At 33.1% G+C, this 18,676-nt stretch overlaps 2 protein-coding genes across 3 annotated transcripts; both read left to right on the forward strand.

Annotated features, from left to right (window-relative positions):
* Positions 1-4,176: 4,176 nt before the first annotated feature.
* Positions 4,177-5,534, forward strand: LOC128234520 (uncharacterized). The gene is made up of 3 exons (XM_052948778.1): positions 4,177-4,281; positions 4,766-4,864; positions 5,157-5,534. Exons 1-3 carry the CDS (start codon positions 4,177-4,179, stop codon positions 5,532-5,534), a joined length of 582 nt encoding a protein of 193 aa, XP_052804738.1.
* Positions 5,535-12,543: 7,009 nt separating this feature from the next.
* LOC128235010 (uncharacterized) lies at positions 12,544-18,386 on the forward strand. Of its 2 annotated transcripts, none has more exons than XM_052949685.1 (4): positions 12,544-12,690; positions 14,944-15,028; positions 16,449-16,598; positions 17,463-18,386. In XM_052949685.1, the coding sequence occupies exons 2-4, from the start codon at positions 14,962-14,964 to the stop codon at positions 17,717-17,719; spliced, it is 474 nt and encodes a 157-aa protein (XP_052805645.1). In that variant the 5' UTR covers positions 12,544-12,690; positions 14,944-14,961; the 3' UTR covers positions 17,720-18,386. The 2 variants fall into 2 exon arrangements, with proteins under 2 accessions (XP_052805645.1, XP_052805646.1); XM_052949686.1 differs by lacking the exon at positions 12,544-12,690 and adding an exon at positions 12,916-13,080.
* The last annotated feature ends 290 nt before the right edge of the window (positions 18,387-18,676 follow it).

Raw genomic sequence — 18,676 nt, forward strand, 5'->3', positions numbered from 1 at the left:
CTGTAAATTGTTGTGTGAATTCTCCAGGAAGCTCAATTTACGTACTCCAATGGTTAACAGTTCAAAATACATTTGAACGATGATATAAAATTTTATTTATGTTCGAACAGTTGTTTTTGTCTGTAATTTGTTTGGTATGAAAGCAAATGTTCGAACATTCAGCTTCAAAGATCAGGAAAATGTTTGATAAACGAGATAACCGGTAATAAACGGTAAGTTGTTTATTTCCAATTATATATTTATCTAAATTTATAAAACATTTCTTTTATATTTTTAACATATTTTTTACATAATTTATTGAAGTCTAGTAGGCAAGTACATGTAACAAAGGAATTTAAAGTCGTTCTGAAAGTTGATATTTTCACTCCTTATTTTGCAGTGAAAATATCAAATTGATATTTTCACTGTTGTAATTTCACTGGTTAAACCCCATATTTCATCGAAAGGCATGAAAGAAAAATGAATATTAGGAATTGAGCCCGCTCTCCGGTCCATATCAAACGTCAGCACGCAATTTAAACGACGTCATTTCCGAAATGACGCAACATTCGCATACAATATGGCGCGTTTTTTTCCTAAAATCCTCAATTTAATGTCATTTTATATCTTTTGAGACAAATAATAAAAGAAAACTTCCTGGTTTCAGTGTAAGATCGTAACTTATTTCACATCGTGAGCAGCAAAAGTAAATATTTCACTCGTGGCTACGCTTCTCTTGAAATACATATTTTGGTGCTCAATCGGTGAAATAAATAACGATACTACACTAAACAAACAAATGTGCTCTATATTTACACAAACATTTTCTTGATCTTGAAGCTGAATGTTCGAACATTTGCTTTCACACCAAACTAATAACAGACGAAAACAGCTGTTCGAACATAAATAGAATGTTATATCATCGTTCAAATGTATTTTGAACTGCTTGTCGTTGTAATACGTAACGCGAACTTCCCGGAATTTCATACAACAATTTAACTGTATTTCTTTTACCCAACACACGCCTCAAAACTGTCAACAAACTAGCGTGGCACTCATCATTACCTTAAAATCAACCTGTCTTCAAGCAAAACAGACTGGTCTATGACAGTAAGATGACTTAATATCCATGTATCATGAAACACACTCTAAAGCTAAGGAAAATATTTTAAATCCAATGATTTTCCAGAATTGTTTTGCTAACACATTCGACCTTTCAAATTTTCATTCAATAAATGGTGGCGTAGTAATTTGGTTATGTATTCATGTCCCGCTTAAAATAAAACTGTTTACGTTATTTTTGCACTAATAAAACTTCATTGATTACTGTTCATAAAATCTTTGCACTAAAAAAGGAGCAAATAATTAACTTTAAAAAGAATTTCAGAGAACTTTTTCTCAACAAACCGGAAATAGAAAAATGACAGCTACGTCATCAGCTATATATATAATTCACGTGAGGGGCGTCCCACGGATAGTGGCGTAATAAACAACCTTTTCAAAAAGGGGATGATTAAGAAAATAAATTGAAATACCAATGAAACTCCAAAAATAAGCATAAAAGAAACAGTAATATCCTTTATTTATTTGCAAAAATATATTTATTTACACATAACAACATATGCAACCGTTTTTTTTATCAAATCATTATTTTGGGCAACATTTACTGGTTCAAAAGTGCTGTGTTTGGCTTTAATCAAAGGGAAGTAATTGCACTTGATTTAAAAAGTAGTTCTTAAAGTTGATATTATCAATCCTTAGTTTGCAGTGAAAATATCAAATTGATGTTCTCACTGTTGTTATTTCCCTTTTAAAACTCCATATTTCGTCGAAAAGCATGAAAGATATGGACACATCTTTTATCTTCAGTATTATAAAAGAAACAGAAAATTGAGTGATCATTGTGGTCTATAGAAATTCCTCAGTGAAATAAAAATGATATTTCACTGTTTCATTTGCTATGTTTCACTGTTTTAAAGTTTAGCTCGTACTGCCATCCAAATGAAACATCAGCGCGCCATCAAGAGGGGCTAGCCGAGTGAAATCAAAAATCCATAAACGCCAAATGTGAACGCCAAAACAATTATCTTTTCTCTTTATATAAGGCCACAACAAATTTATCATTCGTTATACGGATTTTGCCAAAAAAAGCAGGAGCGAGCGAACGAAAAAAAACAAATAAAAATACTTTTTTAAAAAATTTAAGGCAAATGCAAAGCGAAAAATTAAAAAAAAATGTTTATTTCTTACCAAATTTATCATACAATGCTTTTTAATTGCAAACAAAGGTTCTAAGTTATAAATGAAAAGGTTTTGGTTGTATGGCATGAAAATATATCTCCATATTTAACACATGGCAATAAGATCCAGCGCTTTACTATTAACTTTCATTTCATCAGCAATTTAAACGTGGATATATTGTAAAGACAACATTCCTCACAGTAACGTGCAATCATTCGAAGACCAAAAGAAATCTATCGATTCATTCCGTAATAATCTAACTTACTATTACAAAAAAAACATTTTAGACTAGTAAAAGTAATTCATCATTTGAGCATTTCTAAATATTGGGGCAGGTCTAAATGGTCTGAACCTCTTGAAGCACATATAAAATTGTAGTGACTTTGACATGGCAGAAGATTGTAGTGACTTTGACATGGCAGAAGATCGAAAATGTTAATAACACAGAGAACATTTCTAAAAAAGACGCTGTGGATTAAATTGCGGGACAACATAATTGAAGCAATATCAAACAAATCTGCAAATGTGGCATCGGTCATTATATTAGAGCAGGTGGTGGAATAAAGATGTTTCCCTTTCAAGACAACGCCATGACCACGAACCTATGGTTTATAGGTCCGTGCCTTAAAAAAAAATACATGAAGGCCTCCATAGCTCCAATGCCCGTAAGAAACAGGCCACTTTAATAACAGGCCACTTTCTACAAATCGATCAAAGAAAACAACACGCACCCCCCCCCCCACCCACCCTCCAGGGGGAATAGCGGGGACTTTGACTTTCGGTCCAGCCAACCCCGGGTAAATCCACCGCATTTATCCGGCACTGCGGGGCCACCTGACTGGTGCATAAATACAGACTGTTTCTTAATCATTTACAAGTCGTACTATTTTTATCTGTTTATAACAATTATGAGTATATGAAAACTGAGAATTTAAAACATTACTCACGAAAACATGTTAAATGGTTGTAAGTCGTATGTCCGTGTATTTTAATATTAGTCTTGCACTCAAAATGCGATTTATTTATTATTTAGCACTAAATTTTAAGTACAAGACAATGAATTACTTAAAACACACATAAATAATTATTGCCTTCGACGCTGTGAAACTGTTGTTGTTTACTGAAGACTATAATCCATTGACTTTGACACTGACGTGTATTTTACATTACTAAAACTGAAAGTAACCTGAAAATTAATGCCGGTGAATACCGGAAATACTGCAAAATGTTCCCGACAAAAAAGACTGTCAACAAATATCGGCTGTTTTGCGGTTACCCGGACCTGATTTTGTTCTGACACGAGGAAATTTTGCTCGCGAAGAATTTAAAACATGGAAATACCTTCAAAAAACGGCAAAGTCGACGTTGCAGGTTTAAATTCTAAGTAAAAGAAATTCGGAAAATAGAGGAAATTCAGAAGTAGAAAATAGATAATATGCGCGGCCAAAAAGTTTTTTGTTTTTTTTTCCGTTTTTCGAATTTTAGGTGCGGCAAATCCGACGAACAAATAATCAATTTGTTGTGGCCTAAATGCAAAAACGGAAAAGGAAGTTGATAGGCGTAAAGTGAAACATGTTAAGATATAAGTACTACATTTTGATCCGGTAGGTTGTATTTGACGCGAGTGGATTATTTCCGATTCGGATTTCACGAGGTGCTATAGTCTTCTTGATCAATACTTGCTCGCAACGAATTGCCGAAATCAAAATTTAAAAAAATCTACTCGAGTCGAATACAATCATTTAACAAAACTTCTCTCAATTTTTAGCCGATAAATGTGTTATAAATATCAAATCTAAATGAAATAAAATACATTAATCTAAATGAAAATATTTACACAAAAAAACGTAACTGTTGACCAGCTCATGTAAATAAATAACAATTCATATATTACACCTAGGAGAGAGAGCGCGGATTCTGCTGGTGTTACGGCGCCTCATGGTGGCCATTGTTGCAATGTCTGTCTGTCTGCTCATGTTCGGGCTATCGGCGGTGCTCGCAACTGCGCCATATTATGAGTATCCCGCTAGTGTTGGAGGAGGTTGCTTCTTTGGAATAACGGTGCGTTTAATTTGTGTTCTATATGCATTTTATATTCACTTACTAAAATGTATGTGTCCCATTGAATACTGTAATTCAATTAGAATCATTACCCTGTAGTCGCAGAAAAATTGATCGTTACTCCAATATCAACATGTCTCTGTTCTTCGCATGTGAGTTAGGTGTGCGGTAACCAAGCAGAACAAGTGGGTTTCCTCCGGGTGGTCCATCCGAGACCACGGTCTCGTGTAAAGTCATGCCAACGGAAGTGATTTATATAATGTTGTGATCACGTGTGTCACAATCATAGATCAAAGAATATTAAAGTTTAACTTAATTGTTCTTCAACCTTTTTTTGAAAAAAACTTTTCATATTTTTTTATTTGTACACTATGGCTATTTGATATATTCAGGTAAATTATTCTTACATTTTAAATCGTATTGGCACAAGCCGAGTTTTTTTTTCAAAACTCAGGTGCAGTAACAGCTACATGTTTTTATTCAGGGCCTGGTCTACTCTGTGGTTGCTGTCATATTCATACGTGAGGCCAGCAAACCCCTTGAGAACGGAAGGGAATCTGTTTGCTTCAGGCGCATAACATGGGTAGGTCGCTATAAAGGGTCTTGCTGAAAATGACTTATACAATTCCGGCGATTTCAATTTGTAAGAACGTGCTTTGCCTGAATTAGTGTTTACATGCTATGCACGGGACATTTATGGTAAGTTTGGTTTTTTTTTTCACGTTACTAGTCAAATGCAGATGTATTTTTTTTTTTAATTTAGGAGTGACGTATTTACTTTATCGTCCAACTTTGACTCAAATTGTTACTAGCATACTATGCATGTTATTGAGAACACCTTATGTTCTATTACTTCAGATGATTTTAAATTTAAGGCTGGTACACAATGGATGCTCTTCTGGATAAACGTCATCGGATTTCTTCTCTCGTTGGTGTTTTCTGGAGTCTTCCCGATCAGCACTTGTTTGCAACAGATTGCCGACATGAGTCAAACCCCTCTGACGACATGCCGACCGAATCCGACAGCGAATCTTATTCTCGCATTGATTGTGCTTCTCCTCTCAGTTGCTCTGATTGTCCTACAAGTCGTATTCTCCGTGAAAAGGGGATCAAAAGTAGTACGCCGTGTACGGAAGAATAACTCTGACGAAGAAAATGGTGGCAACGGAGCGTTGAACAGGGCAATCCAGACAAAAAATCTGGTCATGAAGTATATCCAGACACCGGCTTCCAGGACAAGAAGGAAACCATAAAATTGAAAAAGAGAATGTTTCTTTACATTGAAATATTTATGTAAATACTTTAGTTTTTTGGTGTCCTATTATGATTGGTAATTGCCTGTGGTCAACCTGCATTTTTTTTAAACTATATAACTATATAACTTGTTGTCCAGCCAATTTTCAGTAACTTGGCCGAAATGTGTTGTCAAATTAAAAAGCAGGTCAGTTCGTTAAATGTCAAATATCGGAAACAAACAACACATGTTCTACCAAATCGTCATGAACTTGTATCTTCTCAGAGTGTTTTCATACGATTTCGATTAAAAGTCATGTCCGGTCAGAATCTAGGTCACTTAGTCTTACTCTGTATGTCACTTTTCCACCCATGTTTAAGACAATGTATCTCCATGAAATTTAGGTCAGCTTCAGTTACATCACACGGAGGAGAAATATCAATGCTCAGTAATGCTTACAAATGCAAGCTTCGGATAACGAGAGAGGTATAAATATTAGCTCTTAGCTTTCTCCTCAATCCTTAATTATTATGTATGTAATGTATGTATTTGCTAAATGTACTTATAAAGAATAAATACTGTTTCAATCAAATGCCAGCTTTGTGAAAATGGACTAAATAGTACACGGACAAAATCTTTGAGATTGGAAACCCTTTACAATTAGAATGTACAATGAAATAATTGTGCTCACAATTTTGGACACTTCATATTTCCATTGGGAAACTTACTTTGGAGTTTTCATAGACACTGAGTATGTTATGATACTTATAAAAACGGTGGGATTTGTGCAGACTATCAAGGCATGTAGTACGAACAGTTTTTTTAAAATATATATTAAAGCTTAATTTTGTGCAATAAAAAGGACATCAAGGATGATCTCCATATAATGACCTACATCTCCATACATGACCAAAATCATTGCATCCCAGATTTTCATTTTGTAGAGCATTCAATTTGAAAATGTGAAAACGTGCCTTGTTTATTTTCTGTAAGTACCATTCCGCCAACAAGTGTTCTTGAAACGTATTTTGAACATGTTCTGAATGATCTGCATGGCCTGCATTAACCGAATTGTCAGTCGTTACCCCGTGGGGATTATAAGTTTCAAGTTTCAAATTTTATTTATAATAAACCAGAAGGTCGTAGACCCATGAGGCATAGAGTGCACAATGGTGACAAATTCAAATAATATGTACTTTTGCGGTAACATATTGACTAATTAATTTCTATGACAATGCTTGTTATACTAGACTATTACAAAATGTCCATTTTATATAATGTGAAAAACTTTTTAAACAAAAACATGTGTTTTGTAATCTTATTGTAAGATGGTCGTCATTGAGTGTGCAAAGTATTAAGTCAATTGAATGAAGGGTATAGATTTTTTTTATTAAAATCCCAACTTGCCCTTAAACTTAAGTAAGTTCCTAAGTCAATGAGAATAGGGACATAACTTGTACTAAGGATATTATGGAGTAACCTCATTGTGTGATGGCCTTGAACAACTGTGTAGAATCAAGTCAATTGAATAAAGGGTATAGAAGTTATTGATAAATATCCCAACCTGCCCTTTTAACCATAGTCAATCCGGGGCTATAATTTGTATAAAGGATAATATGGAGTTATTTAACCTCATTATGTGATGGCCCTGAACAACTGTGTGAAGTATTAAGTGAATTGACTGAAGGGTATTGGACTTATAAGTGAAAATCCAAACTTGCCTTAACACTTTAACCGGACACCGACCATTGTGTAAGCTACTAGAGGAAACAACAAAATCATCAAGAGCCGTCGTAAGACAGCGCGCTCGACAACGCCGCTTTGACTTAGAATACAATATCGATGTAATAATACCAAGTTTGGTCTCTTTATGTAAAACTTAAACTAAAATTATTCGATACATAAGGTGACTTTGATGCTGCCCTCCCACCAGCCCGCCCAAACAATGACGCAAGTCATTCAAATAACTTGATTTCCCATTATGAAAATGTGGTTAAGAATATACAAATATGCCTTTAAAAGGAAATTAAAAAAAAAAAAATTAAAAAAAATATTAAAAATTCAAGGGCCATAATTTGTATTAAGGCTTAAAACGGAGTTATGTTTCTTGTTGTAAGACGGTCTTAAATAATTTGAATTTTATTAAGTGCATTTAATGAACGGTATAGTTCTTTTATAGTTTTTTTTATTAAAATCCCAACTTGCCATAAAACTTAAGTAAGTTCCTAAGTCAATGAGAATGGGGACATAACTTGTAATAAGGATAATATGGAGTAACCTCATCGTGTGATGGTCCTAGGTAACTTTTACTTGCCTTAAATTTTAACCTAAGTCAATCAGGGGCCATAACTTGTTTTAAGGATATGGAGTTATGTAACCTCATTGGGTGATGGTCCTAAACATGGTGTGTGAAGTATTAAGTCAATTGAATGAAGGGTATAGAAGTTATTAAACAATATCCCAACCTGCCCTAAAACTTTAACCTAAGCTCCATGGTCAATCAGGGGCCATAATTTGTATAAAAGATAATATGGAGTCATCTAACCTCATTATGTGATGGCTCTGAACATCTGTGTGAAGTATTAAGTCAATTGAATGAATGGTATTGGAGTTTTAAGTGAAAATCCCAACTTGCCCTAAAACTTTAACCTACCCTAAAACTTTAACCTAAGTCAATCAGGGGCCATAACTTGTATTTAGGATAATATGGAGTTATGTAACCTCATTGTGTGATGGTCCTGAGTAACCGTGTGAAGTATTAAGTCAATTGAACAAAGGGTATAGAAGTATAGACGTTATTTATAAATATCCCAACCTGCCCTAAAACTTTAACCTAAGTTTCAAAGTCAATCAGGGGCCATAATCTGTGTAAAGAATAATATGGAGTTATCTAACCTCATCATGTGGTGGCCCTGAACAACTGTGTGAAGTATTAACTCAATTGAATGAAAAGTATTGGACTTATATGTGAAAATCCCAACTTGTCCTATAACTTTAACCGGACGCCGACGCCAACGCCAACGCTAGGGCGAGTAGTATAGCCCACCTTTTCTTCGAATAGTCGAGCTAAAAATGGTATACCTATGAGAGTGCAGCTTTAAGTGCAATATTAGTTGCACTTTCCATATGCATCTAAACGACCAGTCGCAATTATTCATTATAAATACGATATTTACGATTTTTCTTTTGTAGACTATGACTGTCTGTGCACCTACTAGTAATAACATTGAACAGAACCAAAGATAGTGCCTATGTTGTGATTCCAATGAAATTGAAGATGAATTTCACTTGGTTTGTATGTGTCTTTTTGTAAGTGATATTAAAAAGAAATATTTTAGGAAATTCTATTATATATAGTAGCCATCAAATGATAAAAATGTGCTTATTTAACGTCAGTTTGTTGAAAGTTCTCTTTAAGGCACAAACTATACAGGGGGAGGACGTAATTTGGTTTGCCTGCTAAGTGGACTTTTTCCTTATGTTTGGAAAACTGTATGTATGTGGCAACAAGCACATATCTTCGATCTGAACCTTACATTGGTATCATAACTTTAAAGATAAAAAAGTTATTTAACGGATTGAAGACTCACTAAACTATATACTTCAATTGCTAATTTTGTTTGTTAATTTTGTATTAACCCCCGTTTTGTTTGTTGCAATCATATTATGCACACTTTGGTAAGACCGTTAACAAACCCCTGCCTTCTTTCAATAGAACAAGTGTGTCCAGTCGTCCATGTTGTGTAATATAAATAACTTTATATCCCTAACTAATATCTTATTTGGTTTGGTCTCCAAATGAGCTGGGCCTGCGTTTGAGAAAAGCAAAATTTTAAATTTTGCTGTAAAAATGTCATAACTTGAATAAATATGGTCGAAAGTGCTGTATCAGCTGTTACAAACATTATGTTCTTCAATCAGACAAACGCCTTTTATCAAAGTCAGTTATATTATAGATATTATGAAACATTTAAGAATTCAGTTTACTGAGCCTTAGTCTCAGTCATAGACTCCTGACGTTTGTAAATATGGTCCTGTGCTTTTATTTATCTGTCTCTTGTATTTTTCTTTAAACAAGTCAGTTTATTTTAAAACAGAAAATACTTGCTCATAGTTTTATTAATTTATTCAAAATAAATGCTACTGTTAAAGTTATATTTTAAAGACAAAAATATGTTACGAATTTTATTAAAATGTTAACCGTTTTTATATTGACATACGTAATTTAAAGCTGCACTCCCACATATTGATCGTTTTGACAACTTTTTTTTTTGTCTTGGAACGAGCCAAGTAATGCGAAAATTCATGTAATACAGTCATATAAGACGGCTGACAAAAAAATAAGATCGCAGATTTTGATTTTTAAGTTCAAAAAATTTATGCGTTTTTTTTGGCATTTTTCTTAAACCGTTAATAACGGTTTTAGCCATAACACATAAGTTTTGGAACGGAAAATGAAAATCTGCGATCTGATCTTTTATCAGCAGTCTTTTATCACTGGTTTGCAGATATTTTCGCAAAAAGATGCTCATTCCAAGACAAAAAAAGTTGTAAAACGTCAAGTCTTTGAGAGTGCAGCTTTTAGAAACAAACTGATATTTAATCATAGTATTTTGTTGTTGTTGTTTTCGCCTCTTTTTGTTACATTATGCCGCGAAAGTGACGTCATTATGTTGGTATTTAAAAATGTCATTCATACAGAAATATTATAATGGTTAATCAATATAGATAAAACTTCTCAATGTTAATATCTAAAATGCACTAACACATTTTTGCATCCTAATGATTGATTGCTTACCTGAAATTAATAATTCCACCCACTTTTTAGCTGTATGCATGAACCACTTTCAGCTAACATCGTTCCATGTTCCACCCGGCCAGATGTATGGAAATCAAGAGCGAGGAAAAATCGCCATTTGATGTATATATATATTATTTTTCGTAAGGTTGCTGTGTTGTTGTTTTTTATTATTTGCATATGTGTAGGATAGAACGAGTAAACGGTTCTATGAAATACATACTCGAGCGTAGCGAGGGTGTTTTTGCGACTTAGACCACGTGAACAAAAAGCAAGGAGGTTTGGTTCTTGTTCTTCAATTTAAAGAATAAAATATAATGCAAATACCATATAACGTAGTAAACCACAAACAAAGCGTATCTTAGTTTGGCTAAAGCACGAAGTTTCCATGTTTAGATAATTTAAGTTTACCGTACAAATAAAAGGCAATGACTTTGACCTATTCGCAATCATTTGCGTTGAGGTCATTCCATCTCGGAATTTTGTTGGTTTTTGAAACGGATGGTCGAAAACAATGCTTTGATTATTATTTTGCAATTTTAATTATGATCGTAACTTATTATGTTTAGTTTTAGTTTATTCAGACAAACTGTCCATGTGTATACATTTGAGATATTATATAATTTTTCAATATTTTTTTCACATTTTTTGGTATTATAATTTTATATTTGGAATTATAAGATTTTTTTTATATTTAAAAAAAATGATTGAGTTTGAAAATCCAGTGCCAGTGTGAAAACCATGTTGCAAATAACATGGCTTCTGTAGATTGGGATTAAGAAACAAAATTACTTCAATGAAGTGGAGAGAATGAAGGTTAAACTTCGACTAACATTAATTTTACTTTTAAGAGCGCCAAATGTGACCAAATACGCCCGTTCTCGTTTGAGGACACAAGTTTGGTGATAAGTGGTTGTACATCAAGCCAAGTTTAGAAAGCGGACACTGTAAAAACAGTTTGTGTCAATTCAGGGGACATAACTCTGTAGTGAATCAAGCGACATGGCTGGTGATGATTGGACAAAGGCTTCAAAAATATTGATCGGACAATACTAATTTGAGGTAATATCTATAATTAAAGGGAGATAACTCTCTCTAGTGACTCAAGCAATGTGGCTGGTTATTGAACTTGTCCGAGATATAATGCGAATTCACATTCTGACCAAATATGGTGATGATTTAACAAAGGCTTCTATAGTTATTGAGCGGAAAAGACCAATTTTGTGTTGCTGTTTTTTAATTAAAGGGCGATATCTCTGGAGTTTTTAGAGCGAAATGGCTGGTTATCGAACTTGCCCGAGATTTTATGCCAATACAGAATTTGACTAAATTTGGTGATAATTAGATAAAGGCTTCTAAATAATTGGAGGCCATCATTATGGACGCCGCCTGTTTTACAAACGGGCGCATAAATGGTGACAAAATAGTGAAGTTATCTTTGTTTAAAGTTTTCATTCGAAGCAAAATGTTGCCCTCCGACGTAGCATTTATGACCATTTATGACGCAATTGATCACATACTAACTCTGGTGTATTTGTATTGTTTTCAAATTGATTGTCACATGCCTTGAGTTGAAAAGAACCTGAAGTCATAATGTCATTTAACCCAACTTTGAGCCCGTATTTTGTATAAATAAAAATGTCCATCAGAAACAAAGCCTCGGAATTTCTTATCATATTTCATGAAGCTGACTAATCCGTAAATTTGCTGAGCTAAGTAATTATTCGACACTCGATCTAACTGTCCCATAAACAGTGAATAATCGCTTATAATAGTACCATCCAAAATGCACACAGAGACCTGAATGGCAGTGTTCGTACTTTTAATTGGAATAATAAGATTTTTTTTATTTCACTTTCTTTTTATTTTAAATTTGAAGTTGAATAAGGTTATTAATAACATTTTTGTTTCGCGAAAAACGAAAGAAAACAACAACGAAACAACAACAAAATATAAATGTGAGATTAAGTACGAATTTGGACTTACTGCAACATTTTATTCTACAAAACAAATGTTTCCCCCTCCAAAGTTTCAGGAACATAGTTCAACATACATTGCACGGCAACTCAAATACATGTTAACTAAATCATACGCTCATCTCTAAACGTTGTAAAAATAGTATATCTTTACAATTACTGTTGTTAAACTTGAAACAATGCATGCTAATATGTTAATTGTTGTTAATGTCTATATTTAGTAGGATGCGTAACAATGTAGCATCGCCTAGGGCTACATGTTCAATTTGCATATCATATCGTTTGACAACCATATTTGTGTTACATGCTTTTTTATCAGTACTTTGTAATCGGATGATAACATTCTGGGTATTTTGATTTAAACAATACGATACTCTGATAACAGCAGCTGAATTTAAAAGGTAAGTTACATTTTATAAACTATCGAATGTTTTAATGTGAATTTTTTGGGTTTAAAAAACATTAAGGCCATGTATGACCATGTGCTTTGTGAATGCGTTTCTTGACAAACAATGTAAAGGCATGATAAGTAGAAAGATATTGATACGCCCTATGGTCATTGTTTATAGATCATACTTAAGTTAGTCATGATTGTGTGGAAATACTATATACATGTACAACGTGCGGAGGAGTAAACAAAATTAAGTATGCGTTAAACATCACGATTTAACGTGCTTTTTTAAGAATAAAATCATCTAGTAGAACTAGTAGTGTTCTGATCAATCGCTTGTGTTATGAGCAGGCGTGTGTGAAGTATATCTTAAATTAACTCCCTACAGTTAAAACAAAAGGTAAGTGTTTAAATTACTTTAATTTATTTCTTGATGTACATAGTGTTGTGTAGTCCAATGCGCTCTTGTTCATTTTCTATAAATTTACTACCGTTTTTCTAAATGTAACGCTTTGTACATATATTCAAATCGTAATATAGATATGAAATACAAACTTGTATAATGTGATGTAATGTTATTGTTTTTATTCGCCTGCATTATTGAACTACATACTATCGTTATCAAGAAATGCAAATGAATACTTGTACTTAAAGTGACTAGTTTTTAGATTTATTTAGCAACATTTAAAAAAAAAATCAAATTGAGTTATTTTACTACTTTTATGAACAACACACCTAACAGCGACTAGAAAATACTCTACAGAATTCTGTTATTCCGAGGCTTAAGTCATTCAAATCATTTTCACTAGCGTTACTGGAGCGTTTTGCCAAATATGGGATTTTCTGTCTCATTTCAAAATACTTAATAACACCTAAGCTCTAATTTGCACTTTTAATGGATCATCATTGAAGAAAAGTATTTTGCTCACATTTTGAATGAAAACTTTTTTGTTCGGTGTTTGACATTTGCAAACGTAAACGAGTCCTGCTAAAGCTGAATATTTAACCGTTGACCGTTTTGACAACTTTTTTTATATTTTACGCCTTGGACTGAACAATTATTGCGTACATATCTGGAAACCTATAATATAAGACTGGTAACCAAATATCTTTTCGCAATTTTTAATATTTACGTTCGAAATTTGTAGTTTAGTGGCTAAAAGCGTTATTAACGTTAAAAAATGAGTTTTTCGGGATAAAAAGATAATTTTCAAAGGTAAATGTTAAAAACTACGATCTGATCCTTCGTCAGCAGTCTTATATCATTGGTTCTCAGATGTTTACGTTAAAACGGCTCATTCAAAAAAAGAGTTGTAAAACCGCTTCATCTTTGAGAGTGCAGCTTAAATATAAGAAATTATGTTTCTAGTATTACTAGTAAATTATAATTTTCTCGCAAATATCTTAGTAAAATATTGCAATCTATTTATAGGTATGAATTCACAAATTCACAGGTGATTGTATTCTCATCACATAATAACATGTATTTAGAGATAACACTATAGAAAAATTTAGTCTTTCTCTGCTTCATAACACAGTTATAAGATAGAGCATGGATGAGGTAATAGCTAATGGATGTGATTCTTAAAGTGACTATTATTCAAAATCAAAACATACACATTTATAACAAATGTATATTTCGAGTGATAAACTTTTAACTACTTACTTAATAATGCATTTATGGAAATATCAATTAATAATAACAAGATTGTTTCTGTTTATTTGATAGCTAAAACTCAAAAATATTAAATGATTGGTGAATGCTAAAATATTTACTGTGATCTACTTTCATCTCATTAGGTAGAAATACCGTGTTTTCCGCGCCTTTTTTTTCAAATTAAACTCGGTATCCTTCATAAGAACCATTGTTTTCGACATTTATTCATCCTTTTGGGTATATTAAAACAATTGTATTACATGTAATAAATCTTATTTGGGAGTAAGAGTGCATCTTTAATGTTTAAGAATGAGCGAAATAAGCGTAGCAAACGAAGCCTTCTTAATTATTAAGATTTAATTCAGGTCATCTAACTGACTAAGAATACAACCGCATTTGCGGACACATTTTCAATAACATAGGGTGTGTGTATCGGATGAGTGGCAGTCTGTGGACCTACGAAAGTTGCTAATGATCAAGCCTAGTACTTAAAGATTGCTTATATGTCATTTGGCTGAAAATGTAGGTTGATTTCTAAAATATATTCGTAAAGCGATCTTATTATACGCTCATTGATAAGGCATACAATTATTTCTGTGATTTCAGTTTCAGATTATATCAACCATGGACCAGAAAGCCTCCTTCGTCCTCGCTGTGGTCTTCTGCTTCTGTCTCTTCGTCGTCCATGCAGGTATTACAATCTTGTTTCTAGAAGTATTGTCCTGTTTTGGGATCCAAAAACCTGTAACAAATTTAAATGTATTATGAACGTTTTAGCGAGTGTATCCTGTTAATGTATTTAAATGATGGTTAACATATCACATTCATATTGTTTATGTCTTTCTCTTGGTAATGGATGTGGAATATTGCTTGGATTTGAGCAAAAGGTAGAAATACAGGAAATATGTTGGTTGCCTAGCAATAAAATATTTCATCATATATTATCTGTATCAATATCATCTGTTAATTCTAAATAAAACTTAAATTTTAAATAATAAATATCTTTCTTTGTTTATATGCAAATCAAGTTGTATTACAAAACAACAGTAGTTTGCCATTATAAGAGCAAAAAGTGATTTTAAACTCAAAAAGTTTAAGTTGACTTGTTTTAGTTTTTAAGATAATCATCTAAACTTTTCACAACTGACTCGACGTATGTTTCTTTCTGGAAATGAAATAATCCCTAAATCAGAAAAGTGTACCAGAATGATCAAAATCTAATTCCCATAACATAAAAACAAAGAATATATTCTTAAAGGGTAAGCAGTAATGTGGATTTTGCTGGTAATTCGGCTGGGTCTTATGGTTGATTCTTTGAAGTCACCGTGTAATAAAGTGTATTAAATGCATCCTGTATCATAAGTTACATCTTGTAAGTATAATGAGAAAATTACTTATAAAAATATGACATTTCTTTTGCAACTTCACCAAATGGTTTGAAAATGTATACAGACCCGCATGACGTGGGAAGTGGTTAAACAGTGCATTCTTGCCTCTATTGATATAATACTTGCAAAAATGTGCATTATTTTTATGAACACAAGTAATTAAAAACACTTTCTACATATAGCCTTCAATAACAAAACCAAACAGCCACTAAAAAAATGACAAATTTGGTTCTTTTTCATAGAGGAATTAGCAATAGTACCGCCTAAAACTCGATGATTTTAACCGGATGTTAACAGAATATCATAAGTCACGGGGTTGGTAGGTGACCCTATATCGGATATACGGGGCGCATGAAACCATACCTAACCCCGTAACATAAGTTGTTTTCACATATTTCATTTATTCAACGCATTATTCATTGGAATCGGAAAATAGGCGCCATTTGATGTCCCAATATGGCAAAATATGGGGTCACCGCGTGACCAGTCCTGGACCAATGGTGTTGTGTCATTTATTTTGGAGGCGTGATATAATATGCTTTTGTAGCATTAAAAATATCTGTCTCATATGATAAGTGTGTCTATATAATGTGTGTAAAATGACATTCTCCACTTCTATGTTCTTGCAAAGATAAATATTAGTGAACTGTCAAATACTTGATCATTCTTTCCATACCGCTATGAACAAAGAAACTTTTCCCATGAATGATAATCATGTTTCAGAAGCGTTCGACTGTTACTCGTGTTCCTACACCATATCCGGCGATCCCTCAGTCGATTACGTATGCGCAAACGACTCCAAGGCGGCATCAAAGGCTCTTCTTCCTTGCCAGACGCCCAACCAGTGCTACACAAAAGCGGTCTTCAACCTAGGCTAGTTTTCAAAGCAATTCAAATAAGTGTCAATTAAAATTTTAATAAATTATATTTTGAAATTCACATAATATCTAACTAGGACGAAATAAGAGAGATCTTGTCCATCTAGGACCAGTCTGAGTCAGATTAGTGAGAATGTCCTTCAAATATGATGGACTTTAGAAAAGGTGCATTCGTAAGGAAATTTGGTGTACATGTTAATATTTTGAAAGTAAAAAACATCAGGCCAAAATATCATCAAAAAACTAGTCAAGTCTCGATCTCGATCTCAAATCATTTTATCACATAAAAGATTTGCATGATTTAAAAGGTTGATAATATTTTAAAGAAACAAATTTTAGAGCAAAATGATGTACTTGAGTAATTGTTAAAAAACAACAAGTTGTTCACAAGTACAGTTTTTGCTGTCGATTAATTTTCTTTGGAGTCTTGACGCATGTTTTTAATCCACATACATGTTATCTTCTTTGAGAAAATGCGCTTTTCAAATAGAGTGTGAAAGTATTTACGGTTTTGAATAACTTTTGATGTTATGTGTATTCCATAACTACCAGATTTTACTCAATTTTAAGATTAGAATCCAAGTGTTTTGATTGGACTCTATATAAATAACTGACCAATGGTATCAATGAGGGGTGCCTAAGGGCAATGATAAGTACGATATTGCCTTATTCAATTACCAACTTCGATCTAACTTCAGTTTAAAAGTAGAATCTGACTGTTTTGATTAGACTGTAAAAATAACTTGCCAATAGAGTGAATGGAATCACTGAGGCATATCTGAATATAGGGGTAAGAATAATATTGAATACTGTTCCAGCTGGCGGTACTTACTTTTTAACTTTTAAATCATATTTTCAGAAAGGACCCAAGTGCGTTCTGTCTACCGCTCATGTTATCCACCCCAGGAATTGTGTACCGGGGCAAACTGCTGCGCGATGGAAGGGGTTTACCCAGCGTGTGAACAGAAGTGTCGCACTGAACTGTGTAACTCGCTAAACGTGGAATCATGGCTTCTAGAGCCGACAACCAAATCTCCCAAGGGTGCGGCATCTTCCTTCAAAACCAACTCGTGGTTGATTATGTGCTCAGTTTCGCTGTATTTGAGATTGTTGTAATTCACATTTTGTTGAATTCGAAAATGACAGTATATAAAATAGTTTTAATTAAAGAAATATACCCCGTCATCACTATAAAACGATGTATTGTTTTTTTAAAGTGACACTCTTATTCAAAATCAATACATAAACATGTATAACAAACATCAATTTTGACTGATAAACCTTTAACTACTTAGTAAATAATGCATTTATGGAAATTATTAATTACTGCTAACAAGATTGTAACCGTGTATTTAATAGCAGAAAGCTCAAAAATATTAAATGATTAGTGAACGCTAAAATATTTACTGTGGTTAACTATAGTCTCATAAGGTTGATATACCGTGTTTAATGCTCATTTCTTTCAAATTTAACTCGGTATCCTTCATAAAAACAATTGTTTTTGACATTTGTTCATCCTTTCTGGAATATTAAAACAATAGTATTTGTTGTGGTAAATCTTATCTGTGAGTAAGAGCGCATCTTTAAGGGAAAATGTCTAGTGTGACGTGTATGTTGAATAAGTTCAAAGACACATTGTAATATAACGATTGCATTGTCATAATATAAAGTTTCTAGTGTTTTGTGTTCATTTTCATTTATTTTTTAATTTGTGTTTTGATACAAATAATATGAAATGCATAATGAATAATTACAAGTGATTATTAAACTGAAGAAAAAAACATTATTAGTTTGACCTTCCTTTCTTACACGCAACAAATGCTAAACCCGTAAAACAGAATAAAACCGAGGACAGGTCTTTGTATACCGTAAATATGGGTCAACATAAAGCAAAATGAAAGGCACGATATGAGGTCTGTATATTGTATAAATATGGGTCAACATAAAGCAAAATGAAAGGCACGATACGAGGTCTGTATATTTTATAAACATGGATTCAACATAAAACAAAATATCACCCGCGAGACGAAGTCTTTATTGTATAAATATTGGTTTAACATGGAACAAATACAA

This window comes from Mya arenaria, chromosome 5 (genome assembly GCF_026914265.1).
Source record: "Mya arenaria isolate MELC-2E11 chromosome 5, ASM2691426v1".
Classification (NCBI taxonomy): Eukaryota; Metazoa; Mollusca; class Bivalvia; order Myida; family Myidae; genus Mya; species Mya arenaria.

Bases quoted from the DNA above. Each gene is read 5' to 3' on its own strand.
- LOC128234520 (XM_052948778.1), top strand. From the start codon at position 4,177: ATGTCTGTCTGTCTGCTCATGTTCGGGCTATCGGCGGTGCTCGCAACT. The intron at 4,282-4,765 runs GTGCGTTTAATT...GTTTTTATTCAG, and splicing joins GTTGCTTCTTTGGAATAACG to GGCCTGGTCTACTCTGTGGT. The intron at 4,865-5,156 runs GTAGGTCGCTAT...TTTAAATTTAAG, and splicing joins GCTTCAGGCGCATAACATGG to GCTGGTACACAATGGATGCT.
- LOC128235010 (XM_052949685.1), top strand. From the start codon at position 14,962: ATGGACCAGAAAGCCTCCTTCGTCCTCGCTGTGGTCTTCTGCTTCTGT. The intron at 15,029-16,448 runs GTATTACAATCT...ATCATGTTTCAG, and splicing joins TCTCTTCGTCGTCCATGCAG to AAGCGTTCGACTGTTACTCG. The intron at 16,599-17,462 runs GCTAGTTTTCAA...TCATATTTTCAG, and splicing joins AAAAGCGGTCTTCAACCTAG to AAAGGACCCAAGTGCGTTCT.